Consider the following 26,460-nt stretch of genomic DNA (forward strand, 5'->3'; position numbering starts at 1 on the left):
ACTAGCAAAGCATTTTGTGAGGGACAGCCCAGGCTGGAGAGTTAAGGGGGCACAGCGGTCCCACAGTCCCAGGCTTCACCCCAGGAATCCCATCACTTTAGGCATGGCAGAATTTGATTTTTTTATGTAATTTTGACAGATACTATTGATTTTTTAAAAGATTTTTGTTTAGATTATTTAAATTTTCATAGTTGTGGGAAATTATGGGGGAATCAGACAATTGTGGTTTCAGACTTATTTAATAACAGCAAACAGATTAAAAAAGTTAGAACTTTGTTTTAACAGTTATAAATTGTCAACATCCCATGTCAAAATATACAAAGTAAATATCCTCAAATCAAACTCTGATAAGTTCTGAAGCCGCATTTTCTTATGTTGCCTATCTGTAAATTTCAACTACCATTTATTTTTTCACTGGGGTTTGTACCTGTATGCTGAAATTGACAATTACTTATACTTACTGAAAAAAACTAATCCTTCCAAGCCTAACAATGGCATATACTGGTACCCCATTTAAATCTTAGTAGTTAGCCATATTCAGGGGCTTATAGATTGTTTCCATCAGGAGGAGAAACTGATGGTGAAGTCAGGTATTTCTTTGATGGCATCGTGTTTATCGCCACTAACCCCAACTCAAATGATCCCAAATTTTGGTCACTAACCACATCCTGTACCCTCCAGGGGGCCACCAAATTGCAAAGAAATGTGAATTTTAGAAGACTTAGAAAGGTTGAACGTTAAACAAAAGTTGTGACAAAACTTTAACCACAGTGGCAGTGCCATACCACTGTAATAGTAAATAGCTAGTTTGCTATTTGGGGGCAGACCACTAGCCAGTTAACAGCAAGATTCACCAGTGACTATGGCAGCAACTTAGCAAAACAGCCAGGTGATATCTTTATATACTAGCGTTGCCAACTTTCTAATCACACAAAACCAAAAACCCTTGCCCTGCCCCCTGCCGCTTCTCTGAGGCCCCACCCCCTGCTCACTCCATCCCCCTTCCCTCCGCTCGCTCGCTTTTTCCCGCCCTCACTCACTTTCACCAGGCTGGGGCAGGGGGTTGGGAGAGGGTGAGGGTTCCGGGGTGGGGCCAGGAGGGGGTGCGGGCTCTGAGGTGGGGCCAGGAATGAGGGGTTTGGGTTGCAGGAGGGGGCTCCAGGTTGGGGCAGGGGGTTTGGGTGCGGGGTGCAGGCTTTGGGAGGGAGTTTGGGTGTGGGAAGGGGCTCAGGGCTGGGGGTTGGGGTCTGGGAGGGGGCTCAGGGCTCCGGCCAGGCGGCACTTACCTGAGGTGGCTCCTGTAGGCAACCGGCATGTCCAGCTCCTAGGCGGAGGGGCCAGGGAGCTCTGCGTGCTGCCTGCGCCCGCAGGTGCTGCCCCCCGCAGCTTGGGATGGGGCAGCACGCGGGGCCCTTGTGCCTGCCCCTGCACCTAGGAAACAAACATGCCGTCTGCTTCCGGGAGCCACACAGAGCCAGGGCAGGCAGGGAGCCTGCCTTTTAGCAGTGTTGACCAGAGCCCCCAGGGTCCCAAAACCTGACGCCTGGCAATCCTATACAAATCCACACAGGAAAACATTTTAAAGATGTTTTTGCCGATTACTTTCATACTCTTAGCAAAGAAGCTGAGAACATATAAATCAATCATCCTATGAAATGAATGTGGAAATTATTCGGGGGGGGAGGGGGGGAGAAACAGCTCCTGCTGTATCCTTAATGATGCCACGCATTGCAAATCCATCCACCAAGAACTTGTACATAAATCACGTTAAAAATTTCAAGCTACAGGAACCCAGATTAAGCACTTGTCTTTTTGCCTTTTGTCTAGTGACCCACATGGAGACATTCTGACTGTTAAATGAGACTTTTAAGGCTTATTTTTCCTGGTGCACAATGCAGTAAGTAGATGAAAAAGTAAGTTTTGACGCAACTTCTAACTACGTTTCCTGTCTTGCAAACAGTCTCCTAAACTTTATCAAGGCTAGCTATGAAGGTTTGCCTCTCAAGTTTTCAGATATTCGTTCTCAGTAGTATGCATTAGAAAATGTAACATTCATTAAAACTCCACTAGTGTGTATGTGTTCCAACATTTAAAAAGTTATCATACTAGATGAACAAAACAACATGTGAAGAAAAACTTATTTTCCCCTTGTTTATAACTGATTGCTTCCAAGAAATGACTCATCTGCATGTTGCAGATTCCCATTATATTGAGATCTTCTAATACTATGACAGGAAATAATTTTACTACAGTATTTTCATTATCTGCTTTTTGGAAGCTTCCTTTTGATAAGTCCTTAAAATGGTATAGTTATGTGTTTAGAATTCTGAATAGGCAAGCACAGACAAAAAGGCACATAATGGTATTATGGTGACAGTAAGTGAATGTAGTTGACCGGCTTTAAATATCCACTGTACCATAAATTATAAATAACTAAAGACAGCAGTTGCAGGAAAAGTTGTTTAATTAACTATATCAAGGAATAATTTTCATACCAAGAATCTGATCTTTTGTATCACTGGTATGAAGTATGATAATTAGTGCAGTGGAAAGCAAATACTCTTCAAATTGGGAACAGTTATACTCATAGGCAGGTATCATTTTAGCAGGGAGATCTGCACAACTGCTTTGCTTTAATGATCCACATCATTCCAGCTATTCAAACATTGGGTTGCTAATTCCTGGAAGGCCTCTTCACAGTACCAATGCGTATCTTCCTCTGCCACGCTTTTCACAGGTGAAAATTCGTCATGCACATAAGTAGATTATGCCCGGTAAGCCTTTAATCACCCATATTATTTTAACTATATTATTTGTAGTCATGAAATAATCCAGCCCTTATTTCTTAAAATTCTAGCCATAGTATTTGACTCACCGACCACCAGCTACAAAGAATTCTACATCATTATTGCATAAAGTGAGAATAATTTGTATGGGTATGCAGATCTTATACAAAATTTTAAATTTCAAATGGTTTCATCTTGATGAGCTTTAAAGTAACTTTTCTTTATCAAGATTTAGATTTCTTTCCTCCCTTAGGGACTAGCAAAATACAGATTTTCTCAAATAACCAATCCAAGGCTTGCCTAGCATGGGTGACTACCCATCCTGAATTGGGCAGGATAGTCCTGAAACACAAAGTTCAAGTCCAGTTCCCAGGCTGAATGACTCTGGGACAGCATTTGTCTCAGATTTCCTGCAGTGCCACTCTGCGCCTGCCCAAGGCTCAGGGGCGGGGCCAGCCTCTTCCTGGTGGGGGGGGGAGGCTGAGGTGGGCCTTAGCTGCCGCTCCCCCCACGCCCATTTATCATGAAGCCTCGCCCCCCTGCTCCTCCTCAAGGTCCCACCCCCTGGCCCGGCCAGAAACCTGAGCTGAGTAGTAGTAAGAGACATCCAGGAAGCCCAGGCCACTGGGGGGGAGCCCCAGACCCTCCACCTGCCCCCTGGGCAGTTTGCCCTGGGGGGGAGCACACGCTGGGGGCTGTTCTTTGGCCCCCCTCCAGGGCATGTGGAGGGTCCAAGGCTCCCCACAGCGGCCTGGGCTCCCTCGGTGGCTCTTATCATGGCCAAGCTCCAGCTTCCGGCCTGGCCAGGGCGCGGGGCCTCAGGGGGAAGAGAAGGGGCAGGGGGCAGGGCCACGGAGGGGGCAGGGGTTCCTGCATATGTCCTGTTTTTGTCTTTTGAAAAGGCGGTCACCCTACCTAGCACTCTTCCTCAGTGCCTGACCCCTCTTACAGCAACAACCCCTCTCCCACTCTCTGCTCCATTGTCCTCACTCCCCACACAAAGTCCTTTGTCTCTGGCTCTTCCCCACCTGGTATAAGAAAACCATCACAGACAACGCCAAGCACAATGGCTTTACGAGACAACAGTGCCTGTGCTGCATTCCCTACAGTCTAGCTTGAGGCCATTCTGCTCCCTAGATCACCTCTGAGGCGCCGGGGGGGGGGGCAATCCTGTCCTTCCGCACGTGGAAAACTAATTTAATGTGAACACGACCATGCAGCCTCAGAGCATTCCTTTGGTATGATTCTGTTTACATACCAGGTCTAGATATTTGTTCTTGAAATCTTACGTACGTGCATGTGTATGGAACCTCCGACTGTACGGTTTAAATAAGTTTTATGAAGGCTGACCTTCCTCTGATTTTCTACCAGTCTATTTATGAATTAGGTGATACTAAAAATATCTACATGTGGTATAAAAAAGTGTAGTTATTTCAGTCAATGATTGGAAAAAGAAAGGGCTGATCTTTTACTGCACTGTTCAGAAGCTCTTACAACTTTGCTCTTTTTGATGCTAAATAAATTTTGTTTTGCAATCTCTCCTCATGCGTAAACCCTGAATCCTGTGACAGCTTTGTTGACCCATGAACACATTATAAACAACTTGAATTTGTATTTAATCATTTTATGGAGCAAAATGGTGTGTATTTTTTAGTAAAGTGATCCATCTCTATCTAAGTGAGGTTCAGAACACCTGTGTTAATTTATGCTACAGATAGGCTCTAAAAATAGTTTGCCCTTAGAGAGTTTTGACCAAAACAAATTAACCATTATAATAAGCGTTCCCTCATTATCTGCAAGATATTATACTGCCAAAGAAATTAGATATGAAAATAGCAATTTCATCTCCTGCAAAACCGTAAGACATACAGGCTTGTACAACAAACAGTTCTGTCTCTCAGGGATGTAGTAGTCTGTGTTATATAGTCTCAGAAATTATACACAGAAAGTGTTTATTAGATCTTCAAGTCCATCCCAATGCATGTGCAAGACACTTTATAACCAACAGAGCTGAGAGAATAATTTGATAAGTTCAGCCTCATTTCATGTTTGTGAATTGTCTGTAAGCTTTTGTATGTTTCTCAAATGTATACATTATTACAAGTTTACCACATAAATTTTGTAAATAATTCTTGCTCTGCAGGTTATTCACAAGTAATGAACTGCAAGTTATCAATTAGCATAATCAAATCATAGCTGTTATCGTTAGATTTGGGTGGACATGTCAAGTAGTATTGGCTTTTGTTGCCGATTGAAAAGAATGTAATTTGCAATGAGAATATCTGGGTTTGAGTTCAAAAGTTTTTGTTTTTTTCAAAAATACTCCATAATGGTCACTTAAAATTGCATGATTCCAAAACCTTTCCTTCCAGCAAACTTATTTTGCTAGAATATTGGTGAAAGTCAACATAAAAAGGGGTCTGAGCCATTTCAATTTATCTGAGCAAAAATTTACTGAAACATTTAAGGTATTTACCCAGCTTAATTTATTTATAGGTTTTTCTATGGCATGCATCACTGCTTTATCAGTGCACTTCACCTGTGTACCTACATTCATTGTGAGATATAGAACATATTAATTTTACAGACAAACAATGGAGACCAAGGAGATTAAATAACTTGCCAAAGTTCACAACAGAAGTCTGTGGCAGTGCTGGGACACAACCCAGATTTCCAAACTCTCATTCCACTACATCCTGCCTCTCTGCTATAATACTTAAGTATCTTGTATCTGCTACAAAAATCTCAAAGAGCAGGTACCTTGTTCTTGCTTCCAAAGGTTCAACATTATTAAAGCAGTATTTAAAATACAGTTATTACCTAAAGCTGTGATTTGTTTTTCCAACTTCTTCATTCTTTGTACGGTACCATCTTACCATGTGGGGTTTTCAAAATGCCTTCTTCTGTAGACCACAACAAAGAATGCCATGGACCAATGCTGGCCCATAGTTTGAGAAATACTGTCTATAGTATATGGCAATATTTAATGTTATATTTTACGTTACAGCCTCAGATTCACTCCTAGAGCTACTTCCGCTTTTTTTTTTTTTTTTTGCCCTTTCTGGTCACCAAAACTGCACTCCTATTCCTGGCTAAATACACAGTCTCCATTCTGTTCTAATTCTCCTTGATCTTCTTGTGGCCTTTAACACAGCTGATTACTCCTCCCATCTTCCTTGATATACTATACTCGCTTGGGTTTTGTGACCCTGTCCTTATTGGGTTCCCCCCGGCTTCCAATTGTTCTTTCAGTGCCTCCTTTGGCAGCTCTTCTCCAAGTATCTCTCAGAGTCCCTCAGGACTTCACTTCTTTGGCGACTGCTCTGCCCTTTGCTCCCTCTGCATCCTACTCCAGGGTAACTTCATTTGCTCAGTGCTTTGATAATCATCTTTATACTAATGAACTACCTCTCTACACCTGCCTTGTCCCCTCTTGTCCAGTCTCACATATTCAACCATATCTCTGATATATCATCAAGGGCTTGCTATCACCTCAAGCTTAAGGTGGTCAAGCTTAACAATACCATTCTGCGTGTCCCTAAAACTTACACCTGTGGTGTCATCTTTGACTCTTCCCCTCATCTTGCCCCCAAATATCCAGACCGTCACCAAATCATGATGAGTTTTTCTCCACAACCTTCTAAAATCTGCCTCTTTCTTTCGAACCCAATAGCTAAAACACTAGCTTATGTCATTTCCCACATTGATTACTATAACTTCCTCTTCTCTAGCCTGCCTGACAGACGTATCTCTCCTTTCGAATTTACCCAAAATGCAAAAGTCTAAATGATCTGTCTTGCCTAACCAGACCACACCACTCCCCTGTGTGAGCTGCTCCCCTGGCTTCCTGCTGAACACTGTACAAATTTTAAATTTCAGGTCCTCACATCCCACGTCCTCCACCACTTTTCCCAACCTACATATCTCTGCTCATGCTGGGTGTTGAGACTCAGGCGACAGACTCGTGCATTGCTGATACATTTAAAGAACACTCCTTGTTTGCTTATCTCTTAGAGTGGGAAGATTAGTAGTGGTAAGTGAAGTTTTATCACCTATAGATCAGTAACCTTGATGGGTTGTCTTGGGACTTCCTGACTCATTGACCTGAAGTCCCTTCTTCATCGAGACAAACAGAATATACTCACCAGAACTACAGGACCGTGCTTTGATATATGTATCACAAGAGTCTATTGTATTAATTAGAATATACATCAGAACAGTGCATTCTCAGAAATAGAGTGCCTAAGCAGAGGGTGCCCAAAGCCTTAAACCACAACTATGAGAGAAGGTGAGAAGATGAGGTGATCTCCAATCCATGCCAGCCCAATAAGAGAAGGACAAGCCAACAGTAAAGACAATATTCTCAAAAAAGGCCTTTAAAGGCTCAGACTGAGTGATAAATGCCTGGAAACATAAATTACAACAGAAACTGACAGATGCTTAACTACAGCAGCACAAACAATGTAAAATTAAGTATAAGTGGTTATTTGTGCAGGAGCTGTGTAAATTCTAAAAGGAAGAGGATTAAGAGAGGTGGGTAAATGCTACTAGTTATCAATTTCTCCCTCTTTCAAAGAAACAGAATGCACACGGTTGTTTACAAATGTTAAATATCACTTGAGGGTAATAAAACTGTGTGTGTGTGTGTATGTATGTGTTTGGTGGCTCTAGCAAGGAATTCAGTGTGCAATTATTCAGAAAGAAATATTAACTAATCTGCAATATGATCAAATATTTGATAATCTGTAATGAATTTCAACTTCTCTAAATGACAATTAGCATCTGAAGTTTTTATGCTTTTAATTTCTACTAAACACTGAGAAAACACTTAGATATTCATCAAAATTAATAAAATAAAATAAAATTCTTCTACATCCAACTATAGGTTTCACTTGATTACACGACTGAAGATTTCACAAAGCAGAAATGCTTGTTGGCTGCCAACAATGCTTAGATATCTCTCTGATAGCCACTCAATTTAACGTAAAACTCTATACACTAAGTATTCCTCTCCTCTGTACTATGCTTATGCAATTTAACTAAATCAGCAGTTTGTATTTCCATTTGCACTCTTTTGAGCACTCACACACCTACCCTCTGGGATGTGAACAGGAACAGAGAGTGCTTGCTCAAGTGCATGTATCCAGTGTATGCAGTGAAGGGAGCAATACTGTACCCTAGCTGGTATTTCAGTGAGTCAGGTGCCTTTGCGTTGATCCTGAACATTTTGGAACGCTTCAAGACTAAAGTGACCATATGTAAATTCTGTTCTTAAATTCCTCAATGAATCTTTATTTCAAGTAAATAAAAATGTGGGCCTAGTCACTTGACAGTGTCCTTTTAACTATGATGCAGATAGGAAGTCAGAAAATATATGATAAATTAAGTTAAAGGGAAACAGCATGTTAGCTTTCATTTTCGAGACATATACGATTTATTCTGTAAACCAGTAGTTCCAAGATTATAGTCTATAGGCATCCAAGGTTCAGGAACTCTTCTGGTGATCAACAGAATAAAGTATTTTGAGAAATTATCAATGGGAGTTGAAGGAAATGCGTTAGGAGGTGATCTGTGAATGGATCTTCTTCTTATAAAATGGAATGTAACAACTGAGGAAACACTGTTCTAGAGTCTAGACTGATACCCTGTGCAGTCAGTTACAAAAAACTACCAGATTTTTAAAGTAATTAGCCAGAGCTAAAAATAATTCATAACCTTTATTCTTATTGCTTAGAGAAAAGATCACACCAGCTCTACAATGCAGAACTTCCCAGATATTTCTTTTCAGACTAATGTTCCAAGTCAAGGAATCAAAAAGCAAAATTTTAGCTACTGTACCTTTCCCCATTTCTCAACATCAGTTTAAAATCCTCAGACATTTATAGCAAATCCATGCTGCGTTTAAGAACAGATACCTGATCTGCAGTGCTTTTTTGTTTATTAAATGAAAAAATAACAGAAATAGAATCTCACTTAGCATATACATAATTTAATAACCTTTGAATATTGTTAACCTGAAGTGCAGGAGAACATACAAAATGGAGCCAGTCCAGAAGAAGAAGGGGAGGAAATGTCATTCTCTCTCTCTCTTTCTATTGCTAGCCCCTTCAATCTGATAGAGATAGAGCAAGAGTGTGTGAGTGTTAGTTTCAAAACCAAGAGTTAAGTCCCTGTTCCCGACTATGAAAACTCTTACACCATAATTTACAAGTACTGTTGATAGATAGTATCCATAACAAATTTACAAATCTAATAATGAGGTTTGTGATACAGGCTAAAAGTCTACACAGCACACTTAATGCAAAGTAGAATGATTAATATTAAATTAGATTAAATTAGAATAAAACATGTTTTATTTCTCAAACAAGGAGGGTTCTTTAATTTCAATATATTTTGTTTATTGTTTTGGAATTAGGCATTCAAATACTAATGTGATGGCCCAGTGTTAAAATGTAGATAAAAATTGATAAATATTATGGTAACAGTGGACTGAATTAATCTCTGGGGTACCTCCATTTATTGCAATGGTTTTACACTAGGGATTAATATGGTCTGCAGTGTTTTAAGAAATTTCCACATAACAAAGAAGTTATAATCATTCTACTGTATTCCTTTACAATTAACCTAGACATTGATGTCTTTTCTTTCCTTTAAAAAAAAAGTGTGAATGTATTGTTCTTTAAATGATGGAATTATAGCCCTAGTATATAGACAATTACAGTGTATCACAACACTAGCATGACCAAGGTATAGTGTGCCCAGGTACTGGGTAAACTTTCATGTGCTCTGTAGTAATTCTGCAGCCTACTGAGAGATCTTAAACTCCAGTCCTTCAGCTAACCCTCTAGAAATGAGTTGCTGGAAGGAGAGAGATGTGTCTTACAAAACATTGGAAAATGTAACAAGGAGTCTGGTGGCACCTTAAAGACTAACAGATTTATTTGAGCATAAGCTTGCATCTGAAGAAGTGGGTTTTTTACCCACGAAAGCTTATGCCCAAATAAATCCGTTAGTCTTTAAGGTGCCACCGGACTCCTTGTTGTTTTTGTGAATATGGACTAACACAGCTGTCCCCCTGATAACTGGAAAGTATACCTTGTCCTGAAACGTTTTTCTAAAAGCTAATCTTGAAAACCATTTTCAGATCTCACTATTTTGCTGGTCAAAATGCTTTAAAACAGTCTGAGAGCTGCCCACTAGGTTTTGACCTAGTTTTGAATGGTTTTCAACAACCATAGTTTTGCTGTCTACACAGGTTGCCTAACTGACAAAACAGTGTTACCTCATATGGTTTTATTACCGCATTAAAGATTCAATGCTACAGAATGCTGCCCACCTCCCCCGCCACTGCATTAAAGATTCAATGCTGCCCGCCCCACCCCCATCACCAGTGGGGATCCTGAGCTGCCCCCCTCCAGCACCCATGGAGCCCCCGGGATGCCCCCGCCCCCAGATTTAGTCAGGGGTATATAGCAGAAGTCATGGACAGGTCACGGGCCGTGAATTTTTATTTACTGCCCGTGACCTGTCCATGACTTTACTAAAAATACCCATGCCTAAAACATAGCCTTACTTATGGCTAAGTTAGAAACTCTGATAATTAGGGTTTATAGTGCAAATTGGACCACTAATTAAGCACTATCTGCTTGTGACAATAGTGCAATCTTGTCACATTCTCACGACAGGGGCTATATGAGTTTGGTATATAAAGTCAGTGCTATTTAACAATTATTGCAAGTCTTACTATATTGTCATCTCCAGCAACATAAGGTTCAATTGACCACTCCCTACTCAAGGCAAAACTCCCACTGAACTCAATGGGAGTTTTACCTAAGTAAAGAGTGACTAAAGAGTACAGAACAGGGCTCTTAATCAGTAACTGTAGATGATCTGCACTTTCAAAAGTAAAATGGATTGTTCTCTTTCTTCCCCCTGCCTTTCTGATGTATAAAGAATAGTCAGAAAGGTTGGGATTTTAAAAACTACATAATAGGAACAGTACACAGTATATTTCTGTATCGTAGAGTCATTCAATTTTCATAAAACTCAGACTGAATTTGGCCCATACGTATAAGACCTATTTCTGTTGTTTGATTATTTGTATTCTAGTAATGCCTAGAGGTTCCAGCTATAAGCAGGGTCCCATTGCATCACGCCTTGAACTCCCTCATAGTAAGACAGAGAGAATCCCTCCTCCAAATAGCTTACAATCTAATAGACAAGTCAAAGGAAAGATTATTGTGCCTATTTTACAGACGGACACTGGACAAAATTACCGTACTTAATGACGGACATTGGGTGGTGGTGGGGTTTATGTCATTCAGTCATTCAATTTTTTGAAAAATTACCACGGACCACAAAATGTTTACCACGGACCCGTTGCTAACCCCTGTTTGGCTTCCTGTTCAGATAGGAAGTAGAGGGGTTAATTCCTTTTACTGAAGATGGGTGTTTGGAAGTTTAATTAATGGAGCTCCAGAGCTTCGAGATCCTCAGATGAAAAGTGAAAATATAGGGCCAAATTCAGCTTTCCTTTACAGCCCTGCAACCCCACTGAATCTGTGTGAGGGTTTCTTTTGTGGGGAGAAGATAGATTGTTTTATATTTACATTGGCATTTATCAAGTAATGTGACATTAAATTACCCTAACATTTTTGTGTAAAATGAAATTAATAAAATTAAACCCACTCTATAATCAAATTGTCATACTACCTAGTAGAAATGTTATGGATAGTTAGAAATAATGAAAGTAAATTAATTTAAAATTCAAGCATTCAGTTATTGTTCCAGAATTCTGAAGACACAGAAAAGTTATATTTAGGAAAGATTAATACAAGCAGTAAGATCAGATCCCAGGCAAAACAACAAAAAAGATAGAATAGCATGAGAACGATAGAGGGCACAATAGATTTAATATAGAGTTTGAAAAGACAAGTATCATTCAAGTGTTTGGACGCAGGCTTTGGGAATCATGCAGAATTGTGCAGTAAGAGTTCTTTGGTGGTACCTGATCCATTTGTACATGAAGGATTTGTTTCATTTAGTACATATCAAATTAAGAATATTTTCTCTTGTCTATCCCTAATTTGAAAAACTATTATCCATTCTCGCACTGTTTCTGTGATAGACCTATTTCAAAAGTGTAATTTTACTCACAAAACTGTATTATCTTGCATTATCTCCTATTTAAAAATTGTTTAAAAACCCTGAAGTCTAAAGGACAAACTGATGCAACTTCCAATAGGAAGAAACAGAACACCACACCTAAAACTGGAGGAAGAGGACAAACTCAGGATCAGTTAAGAGCTAGGATAATATTAGAGATGGTGTTACTTGTTTTTAGTAAAATTAAATATCTGAGCAAAGATATTACCCGCTAAAGATTGCTTTGGTGGCACTTCCTTCCGTTGTCTACCACTAGGGACAATCAAGGTTATACACCACGATCACACCAACTACCAGCAAGGAAGCTGACAAATAATCTGTCCATAAGCCTTGCATAAAAAGCTTCTCCAAAAAGAGAGATTTGCAGAGTGAGAAGTTAAAGAGAAACAAAAGAAAGGTACAAGAACTTCCCCTTGGGGGCGGGGGGGGATGTAGATGGGAGAAGAAAGGGCAGCAACAGGAATTCCTAATGAGTAATCTTGTCATATGTGCACCTCCCATCCTATCAATAAGGAAAGTGAAGGACATACAGTGGATGTAATGAGCAGTAACACATGGAAAGTTTTCCTTATTGTGCCACTTGAACTCTGAGGAAGAGATCCTCATATGCAGAAAGATCTAGCCGACAGTGTTTTATGGAAGTTTGTAGAGTGAGCCACATTGTCACCTTACATTTCTTGAAAGTAGCAGCTTCAATCTCATAGCCTAGGAAGTTATGAACCCTCTACCATCCTTCTAGCAGAGTTCGATACTGGTGTCTGGTTGGCTTGTAAGCAGGTAAGAGGAAGTCCATTGCCCATCTGGTAATAGTGGTTTTGTAGCAGACTTGTTGTTGTTGCAGCTTTCAGAACAAACAAGCATTAAATCTTTCTCAACTTTTGAACAAGAGAAGTAGGACTTACACACATTTAATCCTCACGGACCTAAGTCATCCATCCTTAGGAAACTGGTCAGGTAGGAAGAAGAAATTTGTTGAATTCTGTGTGCACTTCTGAGATGAACTTCTGTGAAAGACAGAAAAGCCACTTGCGATGGGTTGGATCACAGAAAACCCCTTGGGTACTGCCAATTGATGTGCCTAGACTACTTCTGACCCTGTATTTCCTGGCAGCTTGGGACTTCAGTGCCCTGCCTGGTTTGAGCCAGACATATTAGCCTGCTGCAAACTCAGACCCAGGTCTGAACCACGTCCTCTAAAAGCTGCAGGCTTAACTGAAAACAGCTTAAGAAGTGTTCCTGTCTTTAACACTCAGATGCCCAACTCCCAATGGGGTCCAAACCCCAAATAAATCTGTTTTACCCTGTATAAAACTCAAATTGTTACCCCCCTATAACACTGATAGAGAGATCTGCACAGCTGTTTGCCCCCCACATACTCTGGGTGAATTAATAAGTAAAAAGCAATTTTATTAAATACAAAAAGTAGGATTTAAATGGTTCCAAGTAATAACAGACAGAACAAAGTGAATTACTAAGCAAAATAATATAGAACACGCAAGTCTATGCCTAATACAGTACGAAAGTGATTACAGATGAAATCTCACCCTCAGAGATGTTCCAATAAGCTTCTTTTACAGACTAGTCTCCTTCTAGTCTGGGTCCAGCAATCACTCCCACCCCTGTGGTTACTGTCCTTTGTTCCAGTCTTTTTCAGGTAACCTTTGGGGGTAGAAGCTATCTCTTGAGCCAGCTGAAGACAAAATGGAGGGATCTCCCAGGGGCTTAAATAGACTTTCTCTTGTGAGTGGAGACCCCCTCCTCTCTCCTATGCAAAATCCAGCTCCAAGATGGAGTTTTGGAATCACATGGGCAAGTCACATGTCCATGCATGACTGAGTTCCTTACCAGCCACGCCACATTCCTGGGAAAGCTCAGATGTGGACTGGCGTCTCCAAGTTCATTAAAAGAAAAGGAGTACTTGTGGCACCTTAGAGACTAACCAATTTATTTGAGCATAAGCTTTCGTGAGCTACAGCTCACTGTGAGCTGTAGCTCACGAAAGCTTATGCTCAAATAAATTGGTTAGTCTCTAAGGTGCCACAAGTACTCCTTTTCTTTTTGCGAATACAGACTAACACGGCTGTTACTCTGGATCCAAGTTCATTGTTAGCTTAAGTGTTTCTTGATTGGGCACTTAACTTGCAAATTCCTTTCTAAAGAAGCTAACCAAATGCTTTACTAAGGCTACTTAAAATTAAACAAGTACACAGCCAATATTCATAACTTTGAATACAAAAATGATACATGCACAGAAATAGGCTGAATATATTCAGTAGATCATAACCTTTGCAGAGCTGTGTTACACGGCATATGTAGCATAAAACATATTTCAGTTATGACATATATACATTCATAAGCATATTTTCATAAAGCATTATGGGGTGCAACGTCACACCACTATTGCAAGACTACTTAGCTAAAATGCATGTAGACATGCCCACAGAAAAGAATGGAAAGATACTGGCCTATAGCAAGGATAGAGCTCAGTTCTCCCCAACTGTTTGACCAAGGAAGGAATGCTATGAAAGCAAGATTAACAAAAAAGTAGAAAGAGGAGGAGGAATCTGATATTGAAGGAAGTGAAAGGGAATTTTCTGATCCTGTTCGGAAGGGGGAAGGGGACAAGATTCTGGAGTGCTGGGGAAGCAGGTCCTTATGGGATGGTGTCTTTTGGTGGTTCTAAAAGAGCTTGGACACCCTTCTAGAGTAGACGAGCAAGTCTGGATTTTGCATCCACTCCAGTATACCAGTTCTTCACTCAAATTTGGTCCCATCCTACTGTGGCTACTCCATTATTCCATTCTACTTGCATCAAAGATGGAGTCACAAAGAAAGGAAGAGGCCTGAGTGGAATCAAAGATCATGTATTATGAAGCAACTGGCCATCCTAGTTAGGGTTTCTTCCCTAAGCAGCAAAATACCCTTTTGTTCAGATGGCCTGACAGACCATATGCAATTCTTCTAGTCTGGATGTAACAAGATAGTCTGCAAAAAAAAAGATACCTTTTCTAGGTCCACCTTCAGCATCCTGAGCAGAAAGGCCAAGTGAGTGGCAATGCAGAGGGAGACAGCCACCATCTCTTAGGCTCTACAGAGTGATAGGTCAGCTTTCTAGCTGCAGAACTTAGCAGGACAGTCAGAAAGTCTGTAAAGTGTGGCCTTGGATGAAAACTTTTGCATCCATCCTAGGGACACGGAACATCCTCTCATTTGGAGTCATGAGGTGCCACTGGACAGTAATGAAAGCATTTCTGTGTGCACATGCTGCTCTATGTCCAAAATAGAAGTACATTAAAGCCAATAGTTAAAACTAAAAAAATCCTCATGCCAACTTGAAAATATAGACTGTCTCTTCATTTAGCGGTCAAAAGAAAAGTGTTGCCCCGCATTTTGCTTGGTGCAAGTACTGTATAACATTAGTAAACTCCCGTCAGCTTTTGCATTCATGATAGTTTTTTCTAAAATATAAATGGTCAATGGTTCTTTGCCGCTAATATTGAAGCTCTTACATTTCTTTCTAGGAAAGCACTTTAAAACTGATTCTTTCCATAATTATTTTTCTTACACAAGATGCATTTTAAACATTATTTTCTGCTTCCTGGATGGGAATGAAGCAAAACTGCAACATTTAATCACTTCAGTCATTTCAGAACAGGATTACAGCTTCAGGCAGTATTGCAAGCTCTATTGCAGGGAAACAGGTCCCCACTGTATGGGACTACACAAGGAAAGACGAGATGGGAAATCAAAGCTGATGTCCTCACAAACCAACTCAAATCAATCTAACATTTCCAGAGTTACCATGGCATCTCTTAGCATTCACCCTTTGATGGAAATAAAACCTAGTCTTGGATATAATGCCAGCTGAAAAATCCAAAGCTACTGACAAGACAATTATGCCCTTAAAATCAACAATATGTTTGGGTCTCAAATCCCTGTTTCTGTTATTACTTTTTGAGAAGCTACAAGCTTTAGGTAAATGTGTAAAAAGACAAGATCTCTGGCCACAAAGAGCTGACTGCTCAATTCCCTGTTTTACAGTTTCACTGACTGAGGGATGGTTCAGCAGGATTGTGTCCTCTAAGCACATCTATGTGTGAGTGGGAAATTTCTTCTCTGTGGAAATTTTCCCTTGCCTAGTCTGAGGTTCTCTCTTATCTCCAAATCATTCTCCACTAACTACTAGACACACGGAATTTGAACTATACTTTATGTTCTTAAAGAAGCTATTAGAGGCCTGATCCTGCAAACCCTTGCTCATGTGAGTAATCTTTCCTCATGCTAGCCATCAGCTCCACTGAGCCTACTGACATGCATAATGACTGCTCACTTGAAAGAGAGGTTGTAGGATCCACATTTTTTATTTTATTTAGCAGCTTCTCATTACAAAAGGGTTAAGATTATTTTCTAGTGTAGATCTGGTACTGGCCACTGTCAGAGACAGGATACTGGGCTAGACTGACCATTGGTCTGACCTTATATAACAGTACTTATATTTCACACACTTTTGTACCCAGTAAATGTACTATATTTTTGGCAGCGTGGCCTCCTTTGTTACTTCCTTTTATCACTAAGTGAAGTCCAATTCTAATTATTTCTGAAATGTATTATCCCTTTTCAAAACTAAGCTCCTTAATACCTCCACCTGGAAAAGGGACATATTCAGTTGACCGTCACAAGATAATTATAATCTTGAAGTAAAATCCATCCTGATGTGCCATTGTCTCTCTCTTCTCTTAAGAGAAGAAAGAAACCACTAGTCATTCTTGGATCCTGAGATTCAAAAATCTTTGTTTTCTAATGGACTGGACAATGAACCTGTGTGAATCCAACAGCATGAACTTTCATGGGAACTGTTTGGTTACAGCAAAATCTGGTTCTCTTTGTTTCAGTGTTTTTATTTTTGTGTTTCTCCCAGAAGAGAGCTGACCCAGATGATAGATTTGTTTGTTTTTTAACCTTCTGGCATGTCGTAAGTTACTTTTTAATGTTCCTTATTACTGGGTCTTCATATGATTCATAAAATCCATTGTAAAACTAAAATTAGTGTAGGTTTACAGATGTTAAGTGCACATTAATTTGTTTGTTATGCTTAACAAACATAATTGACAAAAATAAACTCCAAATTTATTTTGATTATTAAAACCAAAGTATGCTCCTGGTCTGGAAGATCTAGCAATTACAAAACATTAATTATGTTTTGCAGAGATGACAACCAATTTAGAACCAGAACCACACCCATGCTGGATCAGAACCAAGTTAGCTACAGCTATGTTTTTAAACAGGATTGTTTCTACCACAGTTTTCTTGATCAGTGTGGCAATTTTTTATAATATTAGCCAAATTACACTACAGACTGCTTTCTCTTATCCCACAAGCAGTCTATAATAGTATTGTATATAAACATGATTCTAACACTATTCTTGGATCTAAAAATCCCTTTCCACACTGGTAAGCGCAAATCATACTAGACCCTGCTAGTAACAACCACATTTATAAATGTGGCTATGTAGCCTGATTCTTTAGGTGTTATTGATTATATTTCCAATTAATTCTAATTCAAAGAGCTGGGGGACTCTAGGATTCTATTACCAGAACCAGGCACAACAGAATCAAGGTTATTAAGTTCAATATCTGGTCAGGAACCCTGGTGAACACAATGGAGACACTCACACTGAGAGCAGAGCAAAGCTTTAACCACTTTTATAGCACAATTAGTAAAGACAGAAAAGCTCCACTCAACTTAAAATGCCAAAAATACAGAGTTAAGGTGATATTTTGTACCATTCCTCTCACACATGCTCATATATTCAAAGGTCCAGCCCCATTCCTGGCATGCCAAATGAGTCCAATGATCCAGACCGACTGAGAATGACCACTTACATGGTGGTTTGGCGTATTAGAGAACTTAGGGCTTGTCATGAATATTCATTTGAAAGCCCAGCCTCTCTTGTTAATATCTAACTTCCTCACCCTAATAATGTTGGGGTGCTGTTTATCCCATAGGTTAGTATGGTAACAAATTTAACTTATTACTATATGCATCAATTAGTTGCCAAGGGAAGTTCAATGTTCCTTTGGTTACCTGGTAGCATTTTAAACACTGACCCCCTTAAGTTTTAAATTCCCCAAAACTCAGGGTAATTGTTGTGCCATTTATCTATGCTAAAGGTCATAGGCCTCAAAGCCTCATGCTAACTTACTTATGCCATATGATAAATGCTTAAGCCAATATCTGAAAGGATACAGGCCTGCAGTTTCCTTGTGTTCTAGCAAAATAAAATGCTAAATTTGGCTCTATAGGCTATAGCTATAAACACATATTTGATACTGATTCACATGAAAATCAGGGAGATATTTCCATCTCCCTGTGCAGCACATTACAGTACAAATCTTTATGCCTGTACTTAAGACCATTCCCCTAAAGCTATTGCAACACAATGGAATGAGCTGCAGATAAGCAGAGAGCTGTAAGCAAATAATTTCAAATGAATTTCTTCTAAATTAAATACAAGAACTTTGTGGTTGGAATTAAATATTTCTGAGGTTTAGTCATCCCAGAATCAAAGCAATGAAATGTTTATAAGAATTATTTGACAAATCCACATTGATTCTGTGACAGTATCTAAGCACACTGTGGTATCGGACTGGAATGCTGTAGTGTTTGACCACATTCCAGAAACCTGCAGGTGTTGCAAGTAAGACAAGCTCTGTTTTCGATTCCAGTTTTCTTAGGGCAATTAATTCCTGGTGTTGTTCATTGTAGGAGACAAGTCCTATCTACTTTAAAAACAGCAGGATAAAATTTTTGCTCTTTTCTTTTGTGCCCACAAATCTTAATTATGATGGTTGCTTTGGGCGCTCATGTGTATACAACATGCAATCACACTGTAATTTAGCCTACATTAATGTCCAATAAGCTAGTCATGTATGTGAGTACGCACGCGTGTGTGCATACACATAAAACCGCCTAGATTACTCGAAGCCCAGAAAGAGCTCAAATCTATTCCTGAGGAGATGATGTAAAAGAGAAAGTGAGGGGCTTGGGAGAGGGAGAAAGAATTGTGCCACATTTTTATGCAAACACTGATTTTGATAAGAATTAGCAACTCAACAGATCTATATTTTACTAAAGATATAAGGTGACTGTTCAACACACTGTTCAAGTTGTAGCCCTAACATGTGGGATTATTCACACATAAAACAGGTACGTTATTATCGACACACAACTGTCATAATACAGCAAGGCTAAATAGGGGATATCAAGGAACACACAGGTAACATTTTTATCAATGTAGATGAAATCAGAACATTCCATTGACTTCTAGAGAGATCATCAGGTTTCCTGTGAAACTTCTGGATTTCTAATCCCATAAGAATCTAAAACCAAGTAAGACCTTTGATATCTATGGCCATGTCTATACTAGAGATTTTACCCAATTCCAGTAATTGAGGGCCAACCACTGGAGTAGCTGTTTACAACCAGTTGAGCTTATCCTGACTGACTGTTCTTGGAGTTAGCACCAGTACAGCAAAATCAGTGACTGGCCACTAAATCGCAGATCATACGGGGCAAATTCCCAGTGAAGATAAGGCCTGTGTGTGAATGGGTGTGTACAAACCCCTTGAAGGAGAGTTACAAGAGTATCTGAGAAATTATAGTTAGCTATTTTCTAATCAGAAAAGTGAAAATGCCATAGATGGAAAGAAAAACAACACAGTCCCAAAACCTGGAAAACCCAGAAGGGCTTGTTATAGTCAGATTTTTATGCAAATAATGAGATCCCGTTTACAAAACTCAAGGTATATCTTATACCTCAGGTAAATATCAAACACAACCTGTTTAACAAAGCCTTTGATTCTTTTTTTGAGAGATGACTTAGCTGTCACCAATACAATGTGGTATTTTCACTGTGTGGTTGAAGGCAACTCTACTGAAAAATGTTAACTCTCTGCCATGCTTCTAATCAGGGTAACTTAGCCAGAGTTATAGAAGCCATTCCTTTTCTGTTTAGATTTTTATACCATACCCATAAACAGTAATATCCAAGTACACATCATCCACAAAAACACATGCAAAAAAGCTGATGAAAAGTCTCCTGCTTATACAGATCATATGACTAAAATGCTCATCTTGGACTCACAAAAGCCTCGGTTTTCTCCACTGTTGACTTTTCCCTTCTCAAATTCTCAATTTATGTATCTTTGCTCAGCACTAAACCTTAGATGAGTCTAAAAGGCAAGTTCTGAATGCAGTGATGGGTAAAAGACACAAAAGCTCTAAATAAAGTATATATTCAAAGTCTCAAGCAAAAGAAATATTTAAAAGCATTTGATCCTGTGAGGAAACAGTTGAGAGAAGTTTCTTGTGGGTTGTTTAAAGAAAAGCCATAAATAAAGAGGCTAACCCAACTCCTGTTTCAGTCAATGGCAAAACACCTAAATGTCAACTGGAGCTTTAGCATGCCTTAAAATTTTGAATGCTACAGTGTTAGCATAGTTTAATAGCATTTGCCACAGCATTTCAGCACAAAACACAGAAGTCTTCTAACATATGAAACCATTCTTTTTTAAATAAATGTATCTGGCTTTTCATATATTCCTGTACCTTGCTTTTCAGTCTCAAGAATTTATGTTGAAGCGAGTCCAACTAAAACCACGGCCTGATAGAAATATTAGTGGGGAGGCAAGAAGATTTTTGCATAAAGTATGAACAGCATCCTACAAATGAAGCACAGAAAATGAAACCTTGGTAGTTTAGTCAAATGATATTTAAAGAAATGCTCTACAGCTACATCAAGCCCATGCACACTTGGTTTCCTGGGTAAATATATTAAATTTTCTAAACAACATTTAGTTAAGTTTAAAGTTGAGGTTGCTAAGTGATTCTCTGTTTAAAAGAACAGCTTTGAAAAATGTGAGTTACAAAACAAGCATGCAAATACATGGCAATTCTCAGAGAAGGTGGCAATGAAGCACATAATAGCAATTTGTACAGTTAAATGCATAGCATTAATACAATATACTTCACTTATCTGCATAGTGATCACAGTCTATTTACTTATACACATGTAAATATCTTTACTGTAATCTGCCTCTCACCCAACCTCAACCCTGTCTATTTATCCATCAGGTATGCTGGTCATAGTTCTGCACTCTGAGCACTTCGGGGCAAGAACTGTCTTTGTTTTACTCATCCACACAGCATCTGGCAAAAAAGGACATCTAGGCACTAACACAATATAAACAATAATAAATCCATCTAACCAAATTATGCCCTTCAGGAATATGAATTTACAAGTGAAGAGATTACATACAAAAAGAAAAGGAGTACTTGTGGCACCTTAGAGACTAACCAATTTATTTGAGCATAAGCTTTCATGAGCTACAGCTCACTTCATCGGATGCAACTCATGAAAGCTTATGCTCAAATAAATGTGTTAGTCTCTAAGGTGCCACAAGTCCTCCTGTTCTTTTTGCGAATACCGACTAACACGGCTGCTACTCTGAAACTTAAGATTACATACAGTACATTAAGAAGTCAGGTAAAACATTATTAAAATGAATGTTAATTCACCCAAAACATACTATATGTGAACTTGTTTCACCTACAGGTTCACATGAAGATTTCTCCCCTATATTAAAAAAGGAAAGCATTTATATTTAACTTTAACGTATTTCCAACTTTTTTGGGAAATAGTTTTTAACTTAGAAGAATAAGAATTCACTATTTCCAGAACACGGCTCTGCTCCCAGTGCAACAGTGAAAACACACAAACATACACAGCATCCGTCCTGCCCCATCAGTGCGCGAGCACGCACGCACAAAAACACATGTGCGCACACACACACAGCATCTGTCCTGCCCCATCGGCTTCCCTGCATCAGATTCTCTCTCTGTCAGAACTCACTGACAACCACCCTGGGCAACCCCCGACAACTCACAACGGTGGCATTTTTACATATTAGTTCCATGTTTGTCACACAGGGAAAATGGAAGCTGCAAGGAAAAGATGAGGCTGGATATTTTACATATATATTTATTTTTACATAGGAGCACAAGTTTCTTCGCATACTGTAACACTTACTAAACTAAGAGGCAGTGGATGAACTAGGAAGATGGTAACAGGGAAAGAAAGGAGGGCTTCTAAACCAGTGGTTCTCAAATCTTTTTTTTCCCCGCAGGCCACTTGAAAATTGCTGAGGGTCTCGGTGGACCACTTAATGATCTTTCCAAATGGTGTTTGTACCATTAGCTAACTATTGTAAAGTGCTTTGGATAAAAGTGCTATATATAAAAAAAACTTAATAAACTTTTTTTGTTCTACAAATAAAAGCACACAACTCATATTTTCATATCAGTAGTTTTACCTTTCTAATGCGATGTATGTGCCCTCTCTCCCCTGCTGCGGCAGGCCATGAGCTGGGGCTGAGAAGGGTGGGGGGGTCTCTTCCCCGCCACAGCGGCCACAGAGCTGGGGCTGGGACGGAGGAGGGGTCTCTCCCCAGCAGCCGCAGCCCTGGAGCTGGGGAAAGTCGCCTCTTTCTCAGGCCGCCTCAGCCCTGCATATCCCAAATTCCCCCACCCCCTCTTCTCATCCCACTGCCCCCCCCTTACTCCCTATTCCTCTCAAGGCCACCACCTCACCTTACATGTGCATCTTCTCCAGGGTCCAGGCACCTAATTAGTGGAGCCACGCCGGCGTGGCTCCACTAATTAGGTGTGTGGTCCTTCATTCTCTTGTGTGTGGCCGCCCAGGCATGCATCTTAGAGGGAACTATCCGCGGACCACCTGAACGGAGCTCGCAGACCACTGGTGGTCCACCGACGACAGTTTGAGAACTTCTGTTCTAAACTACTTCCCACCCTATGCACGGTGAGGGGTTAATATTTCCTTTCCAAACACCCTCATCTTGAATTTTCTTTGGCTGCAGTTGTCCCAGCTATGTTTTTTTCTGAGTCTTATAAATGTCAAGAGTGTTCCTCATTTATTTGCATACAATCCTTAAATACATTTATTTAACTATAGGTAAATGTTCATCTGTACACATAGGAGGTCCAAGTCAAATAAATATCGTTCCTCAATCTGAATCTTCTTTCCCAACCCACATAGTTAATCTTTAAAGAAAACTCAGTTAAAAACAAGACAGACTTTTTTAAAAAGTTCGCTATGAACCAGACAGTAGAAATAGCTCTGTTCCATGAATACCTTCTCTGTGTGCCAAATCAAATATATTTCCCATCACAACAGAGAACTCAAACGAATATCAGTTAACACAATTGACCTTTTTAAACATCTTGATGCAACAAGGTTTTCCAATAGTAAGATTATTGTACCAAAAAGAAAATATTTTAGCACTTTCATCAAAGATTAGTTTTAAGAAAACACCAGGATTAGCAAATGTGACAACTGAATTTTTCAGAATCTAGACAACTGTATACATATTACATTAAATAAAACCATTTGAAAAGAACATTAAAGTTCCAAAGTCAAGCACTCAAAAATTAGGCAATGCCAGAATTGAAGTTCTCTGTACAACCCTAATTCACCCCATTGTGCATATGTATTATGATACTGTCTTTAATTATACAACCACATACTATATTTTCCATGGGACCCCTGCCTCATTTAGGGTATAGGATGGACTGTGCTCAGGGAATTAATCAGGGTTGTGGAATGAGTAGGGCTGTTGTCTGCAGGAGCCCTGCTTTATTTGTTACAAAAGTTGAAAGGTATGTAGTGAATGAGACAGGGAAATGCAGAAAGAGAATGGATGATCTGATGGTTAAGGCAGTTGAAAGCTGCCCTGGAAGACTGGATTCTCTCTCTCCCTCTGCCACAAAGTTCCTATGGAACGCTGGATAAGTCAAACTTTTCAAAGGTTGGCACTAATTGTGTGTTCTTCATTTTCTGAGTGCCCCACTTGAAAAAATTGCATCCTGGTTTGCAGAACAACTGAATACTTCTGACTGCAACCAAGTCCAGAGAAGTTGTGCTCTGAACATGAAAAGTGTACGTAAGTATTGTGCTTCATTTCCTCATCTTTAAAATGGAGATTATATATACCACCTCACCTTCCTGTTGAAGATAAACTTTATCATTTGTGAAGCACACAGACAATACAGTGATAAGTATTATAAAAAAGCCCATGAGGAAATGAACAGTTCTGATTTTGAAGCAGAGTATGAAGGGTGCTAAGCCACACAAACAACGCAAACAAAATATTTAACAGCTACCCAATTTGGTGAACCCTCTCCATCCTGTGCAATGAATGAGGCAGTAATTCCGTGGAACAAATAGCATATAATCATGTAATTAAAGACTATGTGCATGCATTATTATACAAAGGAGGAAAATTAAGGTTATGTCACAATTACAAAGGCTAACAGCACCTCTAACCACTCCTCATCTCTTTGAGTGTATGACAGATATGGCAACTTTCTGTCACATCCTAGGAATTCTTAATGAATTAAGTTTCATTATCTTTGGGGTCCACTGCATTAAATGAATGGTTTATGTATTACTGTGGGCCGGGATTGTATATAATCTCTCCAGGGGGGAGATGTGACAGATGTGAGATATGGGTGTTCCAAAAAAATATACTGAAAATGTACCAAACAAAAATAGACTTTTGGGACATTAAATGTTAAGTGGATTTCCTAGAGCACGGGTCCCCAAATGGTGGGGCGAACCCCCTTCGTGGGGGCACAGCTGGCCTGGGCCAGCCCCCAGAATGGGCAGGGAGTGCCACCCAACCCCGCTCCACCCCCAGCTCAACTCTGGCCCCACCCCCAGCCCTGGCTCCTGGCCCCACCCTGCAGCTCCGCATCTGACAGCGGGCCCAGCTGTGGCTCTTCTCCGGGCCCCGGCCCTGCCCCCAGCCTCAGCCCCTGTCCGTGGCTTCGTTCCTGGCTCTGACCTCACCCCCAGTTGGGGTCCCAGCCTCAGCTTCCTTATCTCTGTCTGTGTTCCTTCCAGCTTCCCCCATCCCAGGAGTTCCCAGCTGTGGAGGAGCACAGATAGGTGTAACATAGGGTGTGACCCTGAAAAGTTTGGGGACCACTGACCTAGGGAGAGGTTAATGCAAATTCCCCACCTCTGGTTATGCAAAAATGCAGCCTTTTAAAGCTATGCCTTGAGGAGAGGGTGATTACCTGTTCCAGAGACCAGAGATCAAAGGCCTGGAACTGTATAAAGAGTGGCTGTATTGATCAGCCGAGGTTCTGGACCTGTGACAATTATGAACTTGTAACTCACAGGGAAAACTCAGTTGTGCGTTTTGAATGACTGACACCTGGAAGAGCCTAAGGCTGGAGGCAGGGGAGCTGGACAATTTGTATAGTGGGGTGCTGAGAGCCACTAAACCAATCTATAAACCCTGGATATGATGGAAACCACTTCAAGCCAGGGGATGCGGCAGCACCCCCCAGTTCTAGCACCTATGTTTGGAGCTGGAGGTGACCTCTGCTAAGCTTTTTAGCATGCGTGCAGACTCTTGTATTGGTTTTAATGTGTTTTCTCTGTAATGCTTTCATGTTAAGAATAAATGTGCTTTCTTAGAAAGAGTTGTGTGGTAACATATAACTTCAGGCAATGCACTGGTCATAGCCTCTGGAGAGAAAGCAAAGCACAGACACTGGCCTTCTCAGCAATCTGGCTTGCTAGGGATATATCAGTGTAGCCAGGGAAATGCAGCCTTAAAAAGATTCCCTGGACAGGAGAAAGTGAGATGTGGGTCTCTGCCCAAGAGATGACGACTGGGAGCTAGAAACCTAGAGTGGGTGCCCTGGAGGGACCATGAGGAGGGAATACAGGTGCAGTAGCCCTAAAACTGTGACAGAGCACATGCCCCTTCAGGTCGCAGGCCATCACTTCTCTTGGGATGGAATCACACAACTCTCTCACCCTCAGACTAGCCTTGGGTTGCAGTACCCTGTGTATCAGCAGGGATTATCCAGTACCTGCAAGTTTGTACTTTCTGGGAACAACAACAGTAGTAAGCAGTGTCTTCCATAAAACACTAAACAACTTCCGTAAAACAAATTATTATTTGTTTAAAACAAAAGCACTTAAGGGAAAACAGGTCTTAAAACATACTAGACACATGTCAAACTTTCCTAGATATCTTCCATATGGGATTCTGAAAAATCTAAGCTTCCTATAGACTGGTCTAAGCTTCTTACAGACTGCCTGAGACCTCTAGAGTCTCCCTTAAATCACAAGCCATTTCTTCCCCTGCTGCTCTGTTGTTCAGTCTTTCTGATCTCCAAGTTCCCAGCCTGGCAAAACAAGCTTTCCTCTTCCTTGGAGACAGGATTTAAGATCCTTAAACTGACAGCTTTGCCCATTGTCTTTCAAGTGTGCACTAGGGTGTCCTTATCTGGAGCCTTTGTCTTCATCCAGGCTGGTCTTCCCACAGCCCACTATTAAACTAGATCAATGCATTCATATAGGTAAGTCTTATGACCCAATATATAGTAACTCACCCTCACCTACCAAGTCACATA

At 40.3% G+C, this 26,460-nt stretch overlaps 2 protein-coding genes across 5 annotated transcripts in view; both read right to left on the reverse strand.

The window, feature by feature from the left end:
- B3GNT2 (UDP-GlcNAc:betaGal beta-1,3-N-acetylglucosaminyltransferase 2) overlaps positions 1-26,460 on the reverse strand; it is a 148,104-nt gene that overhangs the window by 101,691 nt on the left and 19,953 nt on the right. The gene's annotated exons all lie outside the window — the stretch shown is intronic.
- The window catches only part of COMMD1 (copper metabolism domain containing 1), a 129,553-nt gene that overhangs the window by 30,544 nt on the left and 72,549 nt on the right, over positions 1-26,460 (reverse strand). Inside the window, exon 3 of one of the 3 annotated variants that reach the window (XM_075127229.1) lies at positions 12,854-12,955. The exons of the other annotated variants lie outside the window; for them this stretch is intronic. Within the exon in view, the coding sequence (XP_074983330.1) occupies positions 12,902-12,955 (54 nt within the window). The 3' untranslated portion in view covers positions 12,854-12,901. The remainder of the gene's footprint in view (positions 1-12,853; positions 12,956-26,460) is intronic. 3 annotated transcript variants of the gene reach the window in all.

This window comes from Caretta caretta, chromosome 3, assembly GCF_965140235.1.
Source record: "Caretta caretta isolate rCarCar2 chromosome 3, rCarCar1.hap1, whole genome shotgun sequence".
In the NCBI taxonomy this organism is placed as follows: domain Eukaryota; kingdom Metazoa; phylum Chordata; order Testudines; family Cheloniidae; genus Caretta; species Caretta caretta.